At 46.8% G+C, this 18,416-nt stretch overlaps 1 protein-coding gene across 29 annotated transcripts in view; it reads right to left on the bottom strand.

Annotated features, from left to right (window-relative positions):
* Positions 1-17,879, bottom strand: part of MAPK8IP3 (mitogen-activated protein kinase 8 interacting protein 3) — an 81,498-nt gene extending 63,619 nt beyond the window's left edge. For all 29 annotated transcript variants that reach the window (XM_052773311.1, XM_052773324.1, XM_052773314.1 and 26 more), the window contains exon 1: positions 17,502-17,879. In XM_052773311.1, coding sequence (XP_052629271.1) covers positions 17,502-17,819 — 318 coding nt within the window. In that variant the 5' untranslated portion in view covers positions 17,820-17,879. The remainder of the gene's footprint in view (positions 1-17,501) is intronic.
* Between the last annotated feature and the right edge of the window lie 537 nt (positions 17,880-18,416).

Here is an 18,416-nt window from a genome sequence, read left to right as displayed (position 1 = left end):
TATTTGTAAAAACATTTTTTGTTGTCCCTTACAATAGTGGCCAGATTTAGCTCTAGCTGAGCTTTCGCCTTTCTAATTTTCTCTCTGTATGATCTAACAAGATCCCTGTACTCCTCCCAAGTTGCCCGCCCTTTCCTCCAGAGATGATAAACTCTCCTTTTTTTCTTAAGTCCTAGCAAAAGCTCCCCATTCAGCCAGGCCGGTCGTTTTCCTCAGCGGTTTGACTTGCGGCACATGGGAATAGCCTGGTCCTGAGCCATTAAGATTTCCTTTTTAAAGAATGTCCATCCCTCCTGGACCTCTTTGCCCTTCAGGACCGTCTCCCAAGGGACTCTCTCAACCAGTGCCTTGAAGAGGCCAAAGTTAGCCCTCTGGAAGTCCATAGTGGTGGTTTTGCTGACCACCTTCCTTGCCTCACCAAGAATTGAAAATTCTACCATTTCATGGTCACTAAGCCCAAGACGGCCTCCAACCATCACACCTCCCACCAGTCCTTCCCTGTTCGTAAACAACAGGTCTAGCAAGGCTCCTCCCCTGGTTGGCTCACCCACCAGCTGTGTCAAGAAGTTATCTTCCACACACTCCAGGAACCTCCTAGATTGTTTACTCACTGCTGTGTTGTATTTCCAGCAGATGTCTGGAAAGTTAAAGTCCCCCACAAGGACAAGGGCACACGATTCTGAGACTACTGCCAGCTCCTTGTAGAACGATTCATCCGTCTCTTCAACCTGGTCGGGCGGTCTATAACAGACTCCCAGCACAACATCTGTCTTATTGGCTTTCCCCCTCATCCTCACCCATAAGCACTCCACCTTGTCATCAGAATCGTGTAGCTCTGAACAGTCAAAACATTCCCTAACATAAAGAGCCACCCCACCACCTCTTCTACCTTGCCTGTCCCTTCTGAAGAGCTTGTAGCCATCCATTGCAGCACTCCAGTCATGGGAGTCATCCCACCATGTTTCCGTGATGGCGACTAAGTCATATCTATCCTGCTGCACAATGGCTTCCAGCTCCTCCTGTTTATTGCCCATGCTGCGTGCGTTGGCATAGATTCATTTGAGCTGGGTCATCGAATCCACCCCTAACATTGGCACGCTGCCCCCAAGCTCATCTCTGGTGCACCTAGTTTTATCCCTTACCCCCTTCGAACCTAGTTTAAAGCCCCTTCTATGAGCCCTGCCATCTCATGAGCAAGGATTCTCTTACCCCTTTGAGACAGCTGGACACCATCTGTCGCTAGCAAGCCCGGTGCTGTGTAAGTCTCCCCATGATCAAAAAACCCCAAATTCCACCTATGGCACCAGCCTCTGAGCCACGTATTGACCAGGTGTGTTTTCCTGTTCCTTTCAGTGTATTTCCCTGCCACTGAAGGGATTGAGGAAAACACTACCTGTGCTCCCAATCTTTCTACTAATCGTCCCAGTGCCCTGAAATCCCTTTTGATTGCCTTTGGATTCCTCTCTGCAATCTCATCACTGCCAACCTGCACAACTAGCAATGGGTAATAATCGGAGGTCCGAACCAGACCAGGGAGTTTCCTGGTAATGTCTTTTACCCGGGCCCCAGGGAGGCAGCAGACTTCCCGGTGGGATGGGTCAGGTCTGCATATTGGGCCCTCTGTCCCCCTTAAGAGGGAGTCGCCTACAACAATTACCCTCCTTTTTCTTTTTTCAGAGGATGTGAGATAATGCATGATACATTGAATACTTAAGATACATAACACTGATTCACATGAAGATGCTTACACATAAATATGCATTTAATATGGAAAAATAAGTATCAGCCTTCCTTGGCTGAGGTCTCAAATAAAGCTGACAGTGAACAAGGCCATTTATTAGTAGAATGGCCAAAACATCGTAAAAGATAACAACCCTTTCCTTCACCTTCCCATTTTTCCTGACGCATTATAATGCCATTTTAACTGTACTTTTAACTTAGTTTTTAGAATTTATTAGTCCAGAAGGACACATAGTACACAGTTTCATGATGGAAAGATGCTCTGAGCTATGCCCAGTGTCTGAATCTTTGCTATGCTCTTCAAAGACAAATGCACTCCTGAAGGAACATTTCCACCTCCATAAAAGCACACAACCTTCTAGTGAACATTCCCTTTACATTTGCAGAGCTTGGAGATAAAGATTTTTGTTCATGTTGCTAACTCCAAGAAGTCAAAAAGACATCTTTTATCTGCTAGATACTCTGTAGTCACAGATTGGTCTTTGAATGCCTTCTGTGAAATAAATGTCTTTTTTGTTGACTAATGCAAAGATTACCATCTCCTATATTCCAAGGGATCTGAGTCTTTTTTCAAAGGAAGATCACTTTTCTCTTAAGATGCTCCCTGTGAAGTAGGCCTGGTCCTACAGCACAGCCAGGAGAGGCAGAGGGGACCCTCCCAGATCATCGACTCTGCTCCAGCTCTGCCAGAGACACAGAGTTCGCCCATCCTGCCGCCCACATCTCCCGGTGGGACTAACGACGTGCTTACTTGGGACAGAAGATGCAGCGGAGGAAAGGGGTGCACAAAGCAGGGATGGGCTGCTAGTGGAGTTCTTCTCAAAACTGCCTTGAGAACAGCCTTGTCCCATATTTCCATCGGTAAGCATGGCCAACAAGAAAGGAGGTACGACTCTGAAGTCTTGCAGATGACACAAGACCGGGAGGTGCCGTCAGCACTAAAGAGAACCAAACTATCACAGGGGAAGAACTGGATGATGCTGAAGACCAGAGCGATACTGGGACTGAACAGCACACGAGTGCAAGGGCACACACACAGGGGCAGCCACTTCTGCTGTGATGAGGAGGGTCAAGAGGAAGGAGCTGATAGCAGAACATTTAGTTCATCAGGCCCCACAGTGACATGCTCTGGGCCAGGTGCAACTGCAGTGTGAGGAGGGCAGAGAGGAGAAGGACATGCTGCCGCCTCCTGCCACTCTATGTCACGCAGACTGCACTGGACCATGCTAACAAAGGTGACAGCCCTCAGATAAACCTTATTACTAGGACTCTGAAAAAGGCAATGTGACACTGGGACACTCCTGGGAGTGCGTTCACGCCACAGGATGAAGCACTGGTAAGATGTGCCTGGAAAACAACCCATTATTCCTCCTACCTCTCAGGGAGGATCAACCCAAGCACCAGATGTGGCTAAGTGTTACTGTAACACTGTAAAGTTAATCTGTAAAACAAGACTAGCCTGGACAGGTGACACATGGGCACCTCCATGCTAGCAGGACACACAGCACAGGCCAGCGCACCCATCTTCTTTGGTGAGGGAACAGAGAGCTTGGCTCCAACACCTAGCAAATGGAGACCAAGATAGGACAGGACCAGTTTCCATTAGCCCAGCAAAGACATAAATATTTGATAGAGCGAAAACTTACTAATAGTGAAGGTCAATGCTGGCACAAGAACAAACCAGTAAAACCAAGCCATGAATAAAAAAAACCAAAACCAACTCCACTGCAATTTAGAAGAAGGTAAGAGTAAAGACAGGAGATTCAACTAATGGTTTTAAGACAAAGCTTGATATATTTATGAAATGGATTATATAACTCAATTGCCTGCAATACCAAGGGACTGGACGTGCTGACTCAGGAAGTCCCTTCCAGCGTTATCGTCCTAAGTTTTAATTAAGAGTGGGTGTCTTTCTAAGAGGGTGTCTTTCTAAGAATGCTAGAGGCAAAACAGTTACAGATTTGGTGCAAAAATTACCATGCAGTAAGAAGTCCGTCGGGATCAAGTCTGGAGTAACTCAACTTAAACCAAGATAGTCCCCAGCACTCTACATACTATAGCTACCCACTCAGTATTAAAACAGGTTGAGTGGATGCTGGACGCTCACCATGTTGTGACATGCACAGACCTCCTGCTTCACACACTGCTTCTACAACCAGCTGTACTATGAAGCTGGACACTTGCACAGAGGCATTCTCACTAAAATCACATGGTAAATACTAGCTTAAGATAACTTTCATTACTTCAAGAGCGTAGATGTTAATTTTCTCCCAAATCACAGAGATCATCATACCACAAGTGCAGCAAGTGGAGAGCACCCAACAACCACTATCCAAACTCTTGCCTCCCTGTTTTTTCTTTCTTTCTAAATTTTTTCATGTATGACATAGCATTATTGAAGTCACGGTTTTCTGCTTCCTGCATAGCTTAGCACGAGCCTCCATTCAGGGACTAAAAGATACTGATTCACTGTTTTTAAATGTTGAACAGAAATAGAGCATGGATAACAATGGATAATGAAACAAATACTAATGGAACAAACTTTTTTTAAAGGAAAAAAATCAAAATTATGCAAGCTAGTACTGTAAAGTTTTCTTCCTTTGTGAGGACTAAAATGTATTTGTATGTATTTTTGTATCTGGAATTATGGTGCAAATTATGTAGCAATTTTGATCCAACTCAGGCTACACACTACAAAAACCAGCCAGCTAAAGGAACGAAAAGGAAAGAAACCAGCCAGCTAAAGGAACAAAAAGGAAAGGGAGGTGAGACTAAGGTGGGGCTGGTAAAACGTAGGCAGTGTTTCAAATAACTGGAATTACAAAGATGCTGCAATTGCATTTAATGCTGCTACAAAAGGTGGCTGTGATGAAAAATGGTCTTAGTCCACATAACTATCCTAAGTGGTGCTTAAATCATTAGTTTACAGATTTGAAAAATTGTAAGAAAGTGAGTAGAGGATTTGCCAAAGACCACTGTGCAAGTGAGCAGTAGAGCAGCCATCAAGACTCCAGCAGACAGGGTAGGAGGCTAGGGGGAAGGGAAAGGTCACTGCCTGCCGGGCCCTAGAATAGGGGTATGGCCCCCACTGAAGCCACAGCCACCAAGGAAGGAATGAAGCTGATAGCCATCACCAGATGGACAACCTCAACACCGTGGCCATGATCAGCATGGCAGTCGATGCAGCCTGTGACGTGCCTGAAGCTGAACGCGTGGTACGTGTTCTGCTGGACTGGGACCTCCAGAGAGAGGACAACTGGTTAAATGGGAGACCCCGCGCAGCACCGGCAGGCGCCCGCAGCCAGGCCCACCACAAGCTCTATCTCGCCTGTGCAGAGCCGGAGGCACCACAGGACTCTGCGAAGGCACCGCGCTGGGAAGCCCCTTCAAAGCAGACTTTGCCAGTTATGCTAGTAAGTAGAGGAGATTTCTGGAGACAGAAGGCACCTAGTACAAGGTATATACAAATCAATGGATAAAAATAACATTTAAGTTTAAATTGAACGTGCTCTTAAACATAAATGCCCAGAGATTGAATGTGAAAGTATGGTAGTATTTGTTGAACACTACTATGTTCAAATCACAAATGAAAAAGTGTTATTTCTCTAACAAAGTCTTTCACCATTTTCTAATAAAATGAAAATGCAGTAAGAAATATGACTAATATAATTTCTTAAGGATATGTGTGTAAATACTGTATCTCCTTACTTTATATATACATAGAGCAAAATTGCATCAAACCAGTGAGAAACAACTTGTCCTTCAAAGACTACAGAAAAGCACTAAGTGATAAACAAAACAAAATAGACATTTAGAGTGGAAAATCTCTACATAAATAATTAAAATCAGTTACTGGAGCTTATTTTCACTCTGGTGTGCTACGGATAAAACTGATACTAAATCAAATCTAGTACACCCAACACACCCTAAACCCAAAGCTTTTTGTGTGCAAAGCTACCAAGTCACACACTCTTCATGTAGCTGTAACACTGGAGAAGGCAAATTCTTGTGCGAGAAGAGCCTATTAAGTGTTACGCAAAAGGGAAGAAGCCAGCTGCCATGGCCATCCTTCTGCATTTCTCTCAATACTTTTTTTTCATCCTTATTCCATGAACCTCTCTTTCATCTTAAAGGAAAGGATATTTCTAGCAGATATGTGTCATACTGTACGGTACCACACCTTCACGATCTGAAAGAAAAAAATAAATGTATTGATAGCTGCTTAGATCTTCACAGCAAAAAACCCCGAGGTGTCTCAAAGCTGTAAAGAACTTTCACCAATCTAGCAATACCTTTCTGAAATACTCAGCAGACATAATATCCACGTCTGTTATGTCTTACATAATGGAACATTTCTGCTTCCACAGCAGGGGTTTGGGGTCGGAATTTAACCCTCCTATTGGAGGTAGGGCTAATTTCTTTTCTAGTGGAGCTTCAGGTGAGCTTTATAACTAGATTTTGGAAGGTCAAATTTAGACCATGTAGAGAAAGACATCAGAAATGCTCCATTATACCCAATATAAATCAGTGGATCTTTCACTAACAAAAAAAATCCATTCCATGGGCTTCTGGGGAGAATACTGAAACTTAGCAACAATGTATGTAGTGAAATGGGAAGGCAGACCCAGACAGAGGCAGTCAATTAATGCCATGACCACCATATAAAACTCCTTATGATTTAGTAAGAAAAATGCTACTTAATATATCAGTTACTTGAAAAATCTCTTAGCTCTGAAACCACTCACTCTGATTTTAACTCCGATACTCTGAAACACAGTCTATACAGTTTCCTTACGTAACACTGGAGGAGAACATATACACCAAATTAAATGCTGAGAGCACCAGATTCCCCTTAATTTTACCACCGCAGGCAGCTTTACAACGAATACCAACTCTGCCTACCCACTCCTCAATCTAGGGAGGTTTCTCCTGAAAACAGACACCTGCCTTCTCAACCGCAGCTCTAAAGCAGACAGACACCCAGAATTCGGTATACGAGATGTGTCACGTGAGTAACCAGCAATTTTCACTGTCTTCTAGTCCTGCACATGCAGACATGTGCGTCTGCACACACCACACACCTCTTGCCTTACTCCCCATCTCCATTTGCTGTGACACGCTGAATTTAGATTGCTCATTCTTTAAACACATCCTAGTGTCCCACTTTCTGCAAGACACAATGTATTTTACAATGATTAACAGCTAAATGAAAAAGAGGATTCTGTTTTAGCTCAACAAAAACATGTATTTGGACTATTTTCCAAAGCTATCATTGATTGGTGAAAGAAAACTGTAAAATATCCTGAAATGACACCTCTCTCCATAGTGGGAAGGGGAAGGTACTTCTCTATAACCGAGTTCTTCTAAATGTGTTGTACATCATGTTGTATACTTCTTCTGAATGTGCTGTTCACAAATGTGTTGCAAAGGAGCTTGCAAATGAGCCCTTTCGGTCCTTTTTCAAGCACAGAATCCCAGAACTAAAAATTTCAGACAGACTCTGAAAAAGAGGGCAAAAAGCTAATGTGCTTCTGGGCCACACACCTTGAAAATATCCAATCATTAACAGATTAGTTAATTTTCCTGTCTTAAATCAGGATTTATAATTACTATGTACAATTATCTTTTGGGAGAAACTCAGCATGTGTCTGACAGAAAGACCTTTCCATAAAACACTGCAGATAGAAGGGCATGCAAGTCTGTTTTGATGCTGCTACGCTGCTTCCCCTCTCCAGGGGGATGAGCAGGTCTGCTCTAGCACTGAGAGGCAGCTAGCGTTCATGCCACAAAGCCGAGTGGCTGAGCTTGGGGTGGCCAAGCCCCAGGTAGAACGGGGAAGAAAAATGAGTCTGAAACTGTTTTTGTCAGACCCTGTTGAGCATCGCATCCTGCCTTGAGCACGTCCCTTCAAATCAGGGCACTGGGAGAGAAGGCAGACACTAGCAGCTGTCCACGACCAGTGGAGACCACATCACCATCCAGCTCAGGAGCAAAAGGTCCAATGCTTCCCATTGATACCTGAACTAAAGCAATCTGTCCTGCAAAGCAAGGCACAGCTCCAACAATATCATTCTGGACACCTTGCAGCCCAACAGACTGCGAAGTGAACTGTGGACAAACAGAATACCACACCCAATGCATCAATTTTGAAGGTTGACCACCTCCTTGAAGAAAGAAGGGATTTTCTACCACAAAATACAGAAGAATTGCAGTGTTTGACATGGCCCATGTGTGGCACCCCTGGACATGCAGATCAGCTGTCAATCTTCCCGATATCAATGTGCAACCTCAGACTTATGGTCTATCTATTTGAAAGACTGGACTAAAACTGAAATTGCTGTTGATTGAGAAACGGACAGATGAAACAGCAGCCCTGCACTCATCTGCTGGTCCTTGCACAGCGGTGTGACACAGGCTGAGCCTGTGAGGCTCGCACACACAACGTCATGTAAGTATTTGAGTACCATGATGCAGTCTCCTGGAAATGCCAAGCAGGTTCCCACTAGGAAAGACAGCAGACGGTCCAGCCAGCTGCTCAGACATCACTTCACCACCTGAAGTCAATGCAGAGCAGCCACCGCCTGGCCAGCACTCCACATGTGAGCTGTGCAGGAAGACTATGCAGGAGGAGATAAGAAGAGGAATGGAGCACCTCCTCCCACCTGGGACACCCCACGCTTCCTCCTCAGCAGCATGAAAGGATCTAGCCTGCTACGACTTGTCAGAGACACCATGACAACCGATGATGATGGAGATGTGTGCCACCTTCATCCGCCTCAGCAGGCCAGAGGAAGAACAAAGGTGCCAGGGTGCCTCTGCTAGATGAAAGATTGCATCATTCTCAGAAAAGTGAAGACTGGCTAGGAATTTTTCTTGAAACTTCAGCCATCACAGTTATTTGAAGTCATCTGCAATGGTAGTAAGTCCAAATCTTCCCAGACCTTCTTGGCTTTTTTCTTACAATTCTACCCCCTGAAACCTCAATACTAAGTTCTGCCTTCATATACCTAGCACATCCCAACAACATCCTTGAAAAATCCACCTGCAGAGCCATGAACAGAAAGTGACCACAAAGAAGCCTGCTCCATTTCATCAAGAGAAAGAAAAAAGGTTCACATCAAAGCCTGCTTGAGGATTACTATTTGACTTATGTGGGTAACCCTGTTGAGGGGAAGCCTGGCCTTCACCCCAGATCATCATCATCAACCAACATCCAGAACATTATCCTGAATTGCTCTTTAAATAAAGTAACAGCTCATAGTGCTCGCCTAGATTGATTTTACTTTAAAGGTAATCTTTAATAACACACACTGGTATTTATGCATATTAATAAGTGCCATAAGCTTGAGTGACATAAAAAGGACTTGTATGAAGGATCTGTGTTTGGATATACATTTTTTTCCTCCAAAATTAGTGAGAATAAAGTAAGGTTACCAGATGGCAAGGACTGATGGGCATTACATTTGGAAAGCCTGATTCCTCATAGAGAAGTGATTTAGAAACACCTATCATATGGTCAGTTTCTATAGCCTGTCATAGATCGATTTTTTTAGCTTTCTTTAAATTAATAAAACTTGTAAACTGAAGAGTCTCCAAACTCATTTCATCTAATCAGTGTAGACTTCATACCATTTATTAGAAAAATTTAGAATAACCAATGAAGCGTTTTTAGCAAGTGGCTTTCCAACAACTCTCTGTCCTACACCACCACCTATAATATGCTAAAAAAATCTAGAGTTTTCAGATTAAAAGAAAGCATCTGCACACAAACTTTTTGTGGGGAGATGGATCAAAAAAGTAGAGAGAAGGACAAGCTGCTTCTGCATTTCTAAGAGCATTTTTTCATCTGCCTAACCCCAAAGCATTGCACCTTCTATTTCAGTTCTTAGTCTGCATTTGGTACCCTTCCCTCAAACCAGCTCGGCTTCCCACAAGCAGAAGGACACCTCTCTCTCCTGCATCTCAAAACCAGCGCTGACTAGTCCGCCACCAAGATAGATCCTGTGGGAGACAAGGTCCAGGGAACAGACCGGCACATTCTGCATCTTTCAGGACACCGCACTGCTGCCAGCCTGGTTTTCATCCGCACTGTCACCCCCAGTCTGCACCCTATCACGTGATGACTTGCCTTACTCCTGATGGAGTGACGCACAAAGGAAGCAGCAAATAAAAAAGGGCAGACTGCCATAATACTAAAATCATACTGTGGAGAGGGAAGAGAGTGGCTGCTGCTCTTAAACCTCTGCAGACGGTCTCTCCCCTGGTGTCATGTTGGCAGGGGTAGGGGCAGGACAGGAACCAACCTAGAACTGCAACAGACCCTTCTTCTGCTTGCAGAGGCAGCTCTCGACCCTCACATCTGAGTAGAGAAAAGGCATCATTCAATTATTTCCCAGCAAATGCCCCTAGTTCACCTTCAGGGGAAGGAAAGAATTATCTCTATCACTGTTATTTGCATTATCATCGATCCTAGTCCTGCATCAGGAGACAGGCAATGGGATGTTAAATCTTCGGCTTACAATCCTATTTAGTTTTATTGCTACAATTCTTTGTAAGGAAAGGCATGCTTAGAATCTAAAGATTATCATCCTTCACACGGTGGACATGCTGATCACAGGCCAAAGCAGCAACGATGTTGTCACTCTTGGTAAGGATGGCTAGTAAGTTTATTTTACCATTTAAGAGGGAAAGGAGAAAATGAGAATCGTTATAACTAACACTGCCTACTTAGATATGAATTTGAAACATAGGGGTCTCCAGAAACATTTTTGCTGTTGCTTACTTTTTAAATATATGGTGTTAATTTTATTATCTTCAGTTGCTGAGTTCTAATCATAATCTGCAATAATGTGATCAATTCTGAATCATGTTCTAGTGCTATCACTGACAAAAGACATAGGAGAAAAATGAGAAAAGATGACATAATATCCCCATGATTTAAGGTCTGTCTCACCCAGAAGACATGGGATCACTTTACAGATGCTCACACCTCTGTTTTTACTTCTGAACAATTAAATGGATATATTTTGGAACCTTACAACAAGCAAAGAGGAAAGTATCATAAATATGAAATCTAACATTCGCATGCTTAGTAGAAAAAAATCATTACAAATATCACAGTACTTTTCATGAGAATGAAGAACCTAGTTTCTCCAGGACCAACAGCTTTTGTAAATCAAGACAATTGCAAAAGAGGACTCAAGGTAAATTGGAATAACCCTCTAATAACAACAGAGATTCTGCTGCTCATTCTGTTAGTGAAATCTGACAGTGCCCCCAGGCTCCAGGAATGGACGAAGAGGGGTCTGAAGAATATAGAGACAGATCTTGTACATAGATGGCTGTGCAGTAAGTCTGCATTTCAAGCTTGCCAGTTCCTTTCAACTGCATATAGTGGAAAGGATCCACGTGATAAGCAAAGCCTTTCTTTATCTGGTAACTGCTATTCCCAAATGCTTTCCTCCTTCAATGCTATGAGGTCACCATCAAGCTGCAGAAACTCCCATTAATCAGCTATTTGTGAGGTCAGGTTTCAGGGTGGGGAAAGAGAAAGTGCCTTCCCAGGCTGTGGTTCATTTCACAGAGAAAGAAAATAGGAGGCAGAAAGGGAAAAAGTGCTCACAGTGGAGAACACCGGAGGCTGGAGCACAGAGCATCATTTTTATCACCCTTCTTCACCATCTTCTTAAAGAGAATTAGAGTACAAGGGAGGGACAGTATTTAAAGTATCCCCTAACAAAAGGTGGCTGGGGGGGATTTCAAAAGCCTTTCTGTTGTTTGAGATGCAGACAGGAGCTAGTGAACTTGCAATATTGCCACCCCGTTGGAGAGCTCTTTAAGTACCTCAAGCCACACAGAATCCTGCAGCGACTACAGTCCGTGCCTCTCACAAAGGACCATCTCTTCCCAAAACGGTGCCCATTGAGTTTCAAACAAAACACAGGAGGCATCTTATTACATAAAAATAAAATACCTGTAAGTGAACGTGCTTATCGTGTTAAAATAACAACGCAAATAGCAAGCCATGATGAGGAAGCGATGGCCACGGCAACATGCCATCAGAAGATGGAGATGTTGATTTTTTTTGCAAGTGGGAAAGGTGACATCCAGGTGTCTCTCAAACATGAGTTCCACAGTGGCAATGCCAGCAAAGGGCTTTTACAGTTCACATCCTTTTTGGGTCCTGCACCTGGGGAAGCACAACTCCAGGCACCAGTATATGCTGGGGCCACCCATCTGGAAAGCAGCTTGGCAGAAAACTGGGGGTCCTAGTGGACACCAAGTTGAATATAAGCCAGCAATGTGCCCTTGCAGCAAAGAAGGCAAACAGTGTCCTCGGCTACCGCCAGCAGGTTGAGGAGGTGATCCTTCCCCTTTATTCAGCACTGGTGAGGCCACCCCTGGGGTGCCGTGTCCAGTGCTGGGCTCTCCAGTACCACAGAGAGAGTCCAGTGAAGGGCCACAAGGATGATGAAGGGGCTGGAGCACCTGGAGAAGAGAAGGCTCAGGGGCATCTCATCAATGCGTATAAATACCTGAAGGGAAGGTGCAGAGAAGATGGAGCCAGGCTCTGTTCAGTGGTGCCCAGTGACAGGACCAGAGGCAATGGGCACAAAGAGGAACACAGGAGGTTCCCTCTGAACATCAGGAAACCCTTTTTCACTGTGAGGGTGACTAAGCACTGGCACAGGTTGCCCAGGCAGGTGGTGGAGTCTCTATCCTTGGAGATATTCAAATGCTGCTTGGACCCAGTCCTGGGCAACCTGCTCCAGGTGACCCTGCTTGAGCAGGATGGTTGGACCAATGACCTCCAGAGATCCCTTCCAACCTCAACCAATCTGTGATTCTGTGAAAGTACCCAGAGCACAGGTACACCCATGGGAAAGCCCAGAAGATGACATCTCAAAAGACAGCCCACTGGGAACGTCACACAGCAGTGCGCACCGCTTCAGGGGCTCCCTGTGCTGCCAAAACTTATGTCACATCACCGGGCAGCTCGGAGCAGCACTGCCCACCTCTCGGTCGGGCCCAACAGCAAGACAAGAAGTCTTTGAGCACCGCAGCCTGGAAGGCTCTGCCACACGGTCGCATGCCAGCTCCTCGCTCCCACAGCTGAGCAAAGGCCCAGCCATGCTGACACGGGCAGCATCACCTGCTCTCCAAGGCCTGCAGCCTGGAAACACACCTACCACCACCAGCAGAAAAGCTGGTGTTTAGAAACAACAGCCACATTTAATGAGTGAGACAGAGGTTTCCTTAACCACTTTCCAGTGGAGGTTGCTTTCAAGTGCTAGACTGCCATAGCACAGTAAAAACTACAAAAGCCTTTCACGAGGGGGGCAGACCTCCTCACCAGCACTAGGTACTTATCTCTATACCATACCTATATGCATGTTAAATGAGCATCCATTTTAAAAGTTCTAATGAGCATTAACTGATGTTGCAAATCAATTGACCAAGATCTTACTTTGCTATTAATGCACTTTTTGTTTCCTTGGACAGCCACCACCATTCCCTTGCGATGTATGAAATTTCACTGGAAGCAGTTTTCATGCAACAAGAGGTCGGAAGGCCACCTCTACGCCTGGCAGAGATCCACCTAGCTTTTCTGACCTCCAAGAAGCAATGCTAACATACACCAACCATCTCCATGCTTCTGAGCTTCCCGTCTGTGAAAGCTTTTACATGCGTTTACACATGCACGCTCATCTTGGAATTAGTGCCCAAGCGTGACCAACAATCTCTGCAGAAACCAGCATTTAGGGCACACGGTGGTGGTTTTCTTCAAGAGAAGAAAAATCCAGAACATTACAAAAACAGCTTACATAAAACAAAATGTCTCATTAAGAGTGGACTCAATACAGCTTGTTTTCCCAGGGGATTTCTGCTGGTGTCCCCTAGCCCTTTTCCCATCCCAACTCTACCCCCATGTGTCTTCTGAGCAGACACCAGGAAGAGATGGCATTTGCACGCTGGACCCACCTGCCCCAGACCCACATGCCAACTGTCCTGCTGCCTGCTACTGACCTGCATGCTGGCAAGCTCTGCCTGTCTCTCCTCTAGACAGCACCTTCACTTGGCCTTTCTCTCTTTCACTTTTCACCAACCCCCCCCCCCCCCCGACCCAAAAATCCCTAGCCCTTTTTTTACAAATACGGCTGAAAGCAGTCACCAGCTTCCTAAGTTATTGGGGGTGACTGCCTAACAGAGCAACCATATAAGCTTCATTTCCTTAAGAAATCAAGCTAAAAACAATACTTAGCCAGTAAAAATAAATAAATACCGTGTGTTAGTATACACCACCACAGATACCCGGGCCACAAAGGTGGGAAATGGACTGGAGCATCTTTCACAGGAGGAGAGGCTGAGAGAGCTGAGGCTCTTCAGCCTGGAGAAGAGATGACTCAGGGGGATCTTACCAGTGTGTACCTGCTGGGAGGGAGTGAGGACAAGGGAGCCAGACTCTTCTCTGGACAAGAGGCAATGGGCACAAATAAAATGACACAGAATTCCATCTGAACACAAGGAAGCACTTTTTTACTGTGAGGGTGGTCAAACACTGGGACAGGTTGCCCAGAGAGGTTGTGGAGCCTCCACCTGTGGAGATGCTCAAACTCTGACCAGACGTGGTCCTGGACAACCTGCTCCGGCTGACCCTGCTTGAGCAGGGGCTGTTGGACTAGATGATCTCAGGAGGTCACCACCAAACTAAACAATGCTGTGATTCTGCGAACACCATACCATGCAAGAGATAATTACCCCATGTTTATATGTAATACGAAACAGGTGGCAGAAAACAAAACCACCTAAAATCTGGTGCAATCCCACATCTTCAGTAGCTTGGAGGTCACAGAAAACTGAAACGTTGTGTACTAAGCCCCGTAATCACAGAGACTGACAGCACCGCCTCATTTCAAGGAACTTCTATTTTCAATCCACTTGCCTAGGTGCTTCTGCTGTCCTATTTTAGGACAAGTGGAAAATACGGAGTCTTTCTGCAGCCCAAGAGTTCAGAAAAATAAAGCAATAATTTGCTTTTGGCAAAGACTGTCTTAAAAAATAATATATAGAATCATCTTAGAGAAAGAGACAGAAGAGTATTGAGAAGGAGAACCTGCCTTTACGGCATTTAGCAAAAGTGAAATGTAAGTTGTTAGAAACAGCCCTAATTTATCAAAACATACCTATAGAGTCTGTTTGTGCACAATTTATGCATAAAGATGAAACAGCAAGATTTGATGGTTCTGCAGCACTGGTAACAAGACAATACAACGCACATTTTTATGCCAGAGAACAATGCTCACTTGTGGTTTCAGTTACTTTGAAATTAATAAACCAATATAAAGTAATTATAACTCAGGGTCTTTTGACACAGTATTGCAAGAGAAGAACAAATCAGTTTTTCATCTCCAACTCCCAACTTTAATTGTTGTAATTAGCACTCATACGCAGAGAGGAATCAAGACTGAGTTCAAATCCTGTTCCCAGAGGAGGATCCTCCCACTTAAAAGTGAAAAAGTGCTCAAGAAGTGGGACGGACCTTCCCTGGTTACTATGGGCACTGCTACAGAACAGCAACCCACATTCTGGTGGGAAAAACATTCTCCTATTTTTTGATTGTTTACAATTATCTGGTGGACAGCAGAATTCTCTGTAATACATAGATTTTCATCTCCATAACTTGTAATTTACTGCATAGTAAGTGGTATATGGGAAATGGATGCAGATAAATAATGTACTTTTTGCTACATGCAGAGGGAAATAACAGCCATATATTCCATATATGCTCTTGTAACAGGGATTATGTAGAGGCAGAATACTCATGTGTTCTCATTAAAAGCACATTACCTATTCCTTTTTGGTAACAAGTCTCCCTGCAGACACTTTTTTTCCCCACTTACATTGAGCTGTGAGTAAGGATGACAGAGCATCATCATCATCGGTGCTTTTTAAATCTCAGCAAACAGTATCCTGCTATGGTTCCTGAGTTTCCTTGCAGGGAATGTAACTGTTGTCACTACATTTGCTTCCAGAAAACATATCCTGTATCTAGCAAGTCAAGAACAGAAATCCACCCCAGTCCAAAGATGCAAGATCATTCCAAATGGACCATTCCATTCCCCATTTGTAGTCCCATTTTTTCCCCCATAAGTAGTGCACTTTTAAAAAATTTCATTTCTCAGAATCTGCAAAACACTCTATGAAACGTTTAAAAAGTAAAGTCTCATGTACTCAGAATCATTTTTCAATCCCTACATGCATTCAAAAGAATTTTAAAAGATTATTTATTTGTCCATTAATACGTAATTAAAACTCAGGACTAAAACTTTAATTGACTGGCTCTTGCTTTCAGTATTAGTAATGGACTGCATGTGTCCTCCTCCTCAAGTCAGCAAGATTCTTGCACATGATTACTAAGCGACAAGAACACCTCTGTGAAAATACTACATGGTGCTTTACATTGTTCTCCAGTTCAAATGCTGTTTCATTAATTACCCTTTATCAAATCAGAACCTGACTCCTAGTAAGACTACTGAATCTTCAATCTTCTGCTCTTTCTTAGTCTAAAAGATGGAAAAAACGCCACTTTTTAAGAAGTGTAGTGAAACGAGGATGATGCGGTGGTGATGGACTTTTTCCACCACCAATGCTTTATCCCAGTTCACAGACTATCACTCCCAGAGACTAAACAGCAAACCTGATGGTTCACAGTCCTCACTTATGGCTGAAGAGGTGCTCTTGATCTCAGCAGGGACAGGCGCAGATGCAGGGAGAAGACAGAGTGCAAGTCACCTCCCCTCCCTGTTTTGTCTACATCCGAGTCTTTGTAACCCAAGGATTTTCCTTCCTTTCCATCAGAGGGGTTTGCTCTTCTCATGATCCACTTTCAAATCCCCCCTCCCAGCTGAGCAGCTCTGACATGGCTCTCATGGGAGCGAATCCATGCTCCAGGAAACGGCAGATGCTAACTTGGGGAACTATTTTATTGAGGTTCAAGGTGTAGTTTTGGTAGAAACAAGTTTCAAACATCAGCTGCTACACTCTAAAGGTAATTTCTTGCTCCCACTAAATAGCCTACCGCTGACATTAAACAAGCTGTAAGGCTGCACAGAAATTCTCAGTTTTAGAAAGTATTTTTTAAGCCACAAATTAGCACACATGCCAGGTCCTCTGTGTGTTGCTGGCATTCCAAAGTGAATTCTGCAAATCCACAGGGCTGCAGCTATTTGTCTTTAGTTTTTTTTCAGTCCAGCTTTTACAAGGGGCGGATCAGCCGCAGAGGCACCTGCCCGCCCGCCCGCTGCTGCGGGAGGGGCCGGGCCGGGCCGGGCCAGGCCGGGGGTGGGGGTGGGGGTGTCAGTCCCGCGCCCCCCGCAGGAGGGGACACGTCCCGCAGGGCCCGGGCCCGGGCCCGCACCCGCGCCGCCCGCCCCTTCTAGAAGGTACCGGCGGCCGCTGCCCCGGGGCTCCCCCGCCGCCCCGCCCGGCGCGGCGCCGCGCCGGGCCGGGCCGGGCCCGCCGCGAAGGCCCGGGGAGGAAGGGACCCGCCGGCGGCGGCCGATCGAGGAGACGGAGCCGAGGCCTGCGGGTGGGCGGTCCCGCCGCAGGCCCGAGCCGCCGCCGCGGCCTCGCCCCGCCGGCCCCGCCGCACACCCCCCCACACCCCGCGGGCCCTGCCCGCCCGTCAGCCGCAGCGGGGCCGCGGCGCGGTGCCCCCGCCCGGCGGGCGGCCAAGATGGTCGCGGGGCGGCGTCGCTCACCTCCTCGGCCTGCTTGCGCAGCGCCTTCTCCCGCTCGTACTGGGTGAGGAGCTGCTCGTTGTCCTCCCGCAGCAGCTCCAGCTCCACCTCGTGCTCCTGGTTGTCGGTGAGCACCGAGTCCAGGTTCTCCAGCACCGTCACCACCAGCGGCATCAGCTCCTTCACCACCTCCTCGTCGTAGCAGTGGATCAGCCGCTCGAACTCACGGTAGATGCTGTTGGCGAGGCCCGAGACCCGCTCCGACATCACCGACCCCGAGCAGTAATCGTCGCCCGGGTACCCCCCCACGCCGCCATCGTCCAGCTGGATCTCCAGCATCCTGCCGGCCCGACAGCCACCCGTTCCGCTCCACTCCGCTCCGCCGCCAAGGCCGCTGCCGCCACCGCCGCCAGGCTCTGTCCCGCCCCCGCCCCGCCCGCCGCGTCACGGGCCGCGCGGACCGGCCGGGGCGGAGCGCGGCGGCACCGCCCCGGGAGCCCGGAGGCCCCCCCCCCCCCCCCCCCCCGCGTCGTGAGCGGCGGCGGCGGCGGTCGTGCGGAGAGCGGCTCCCGGCACGTCAGCCCTCCTCCCGCCGGGGAGACGCCGGCCTCTCCACGAACGGCACCGGCCGGGCCGGGCCATCCCCCGCCCGGGGCACGCGCCGCCCGGCTGCGGGGCCGCTCTGAGACCGAGCCCACCCGCGGCCAGTTTCTTGCCCCGCGAGCTACGGCCGGACGAAAGGACGGCGGTGAAGGCGTCAGCTGCGCGTAGGGGATCCCTGCAACGCAGGAGGTCTTCACGCGTGACACCCCAGCGCTGCAGCGGAGGCACCCAGAGCGCGGGCAAAGTCCAGCGCCTTGACGCAAGCTGCAACTCGCGCTGCGGGCTGGAAAGCCATCTTCTGTGGGACCCTCCGCAGAGACTTTGGTCCGTTCA

Source organism: Harpia harpyja, chromosome 21 (assembly GCF_026419915.1).
Source record: "Harpia harpyja isolate bHarHar1 chromosome 21, bHarHar1 primary haplotype, whole genome shotgun sequence".
NCBI classification, from domain to species: domain Eukaryota; kingdom Metazoa; phylum Chordata; class Aves; order Accipitriformes; family Accipitridae; genus Harpia; species Harpia harpyja.
The sequence above is the reverse complement of the archived record's forward strand: the minus strand, read 5'-3'. Positions and strand labels throughout refer to the sequence as shown.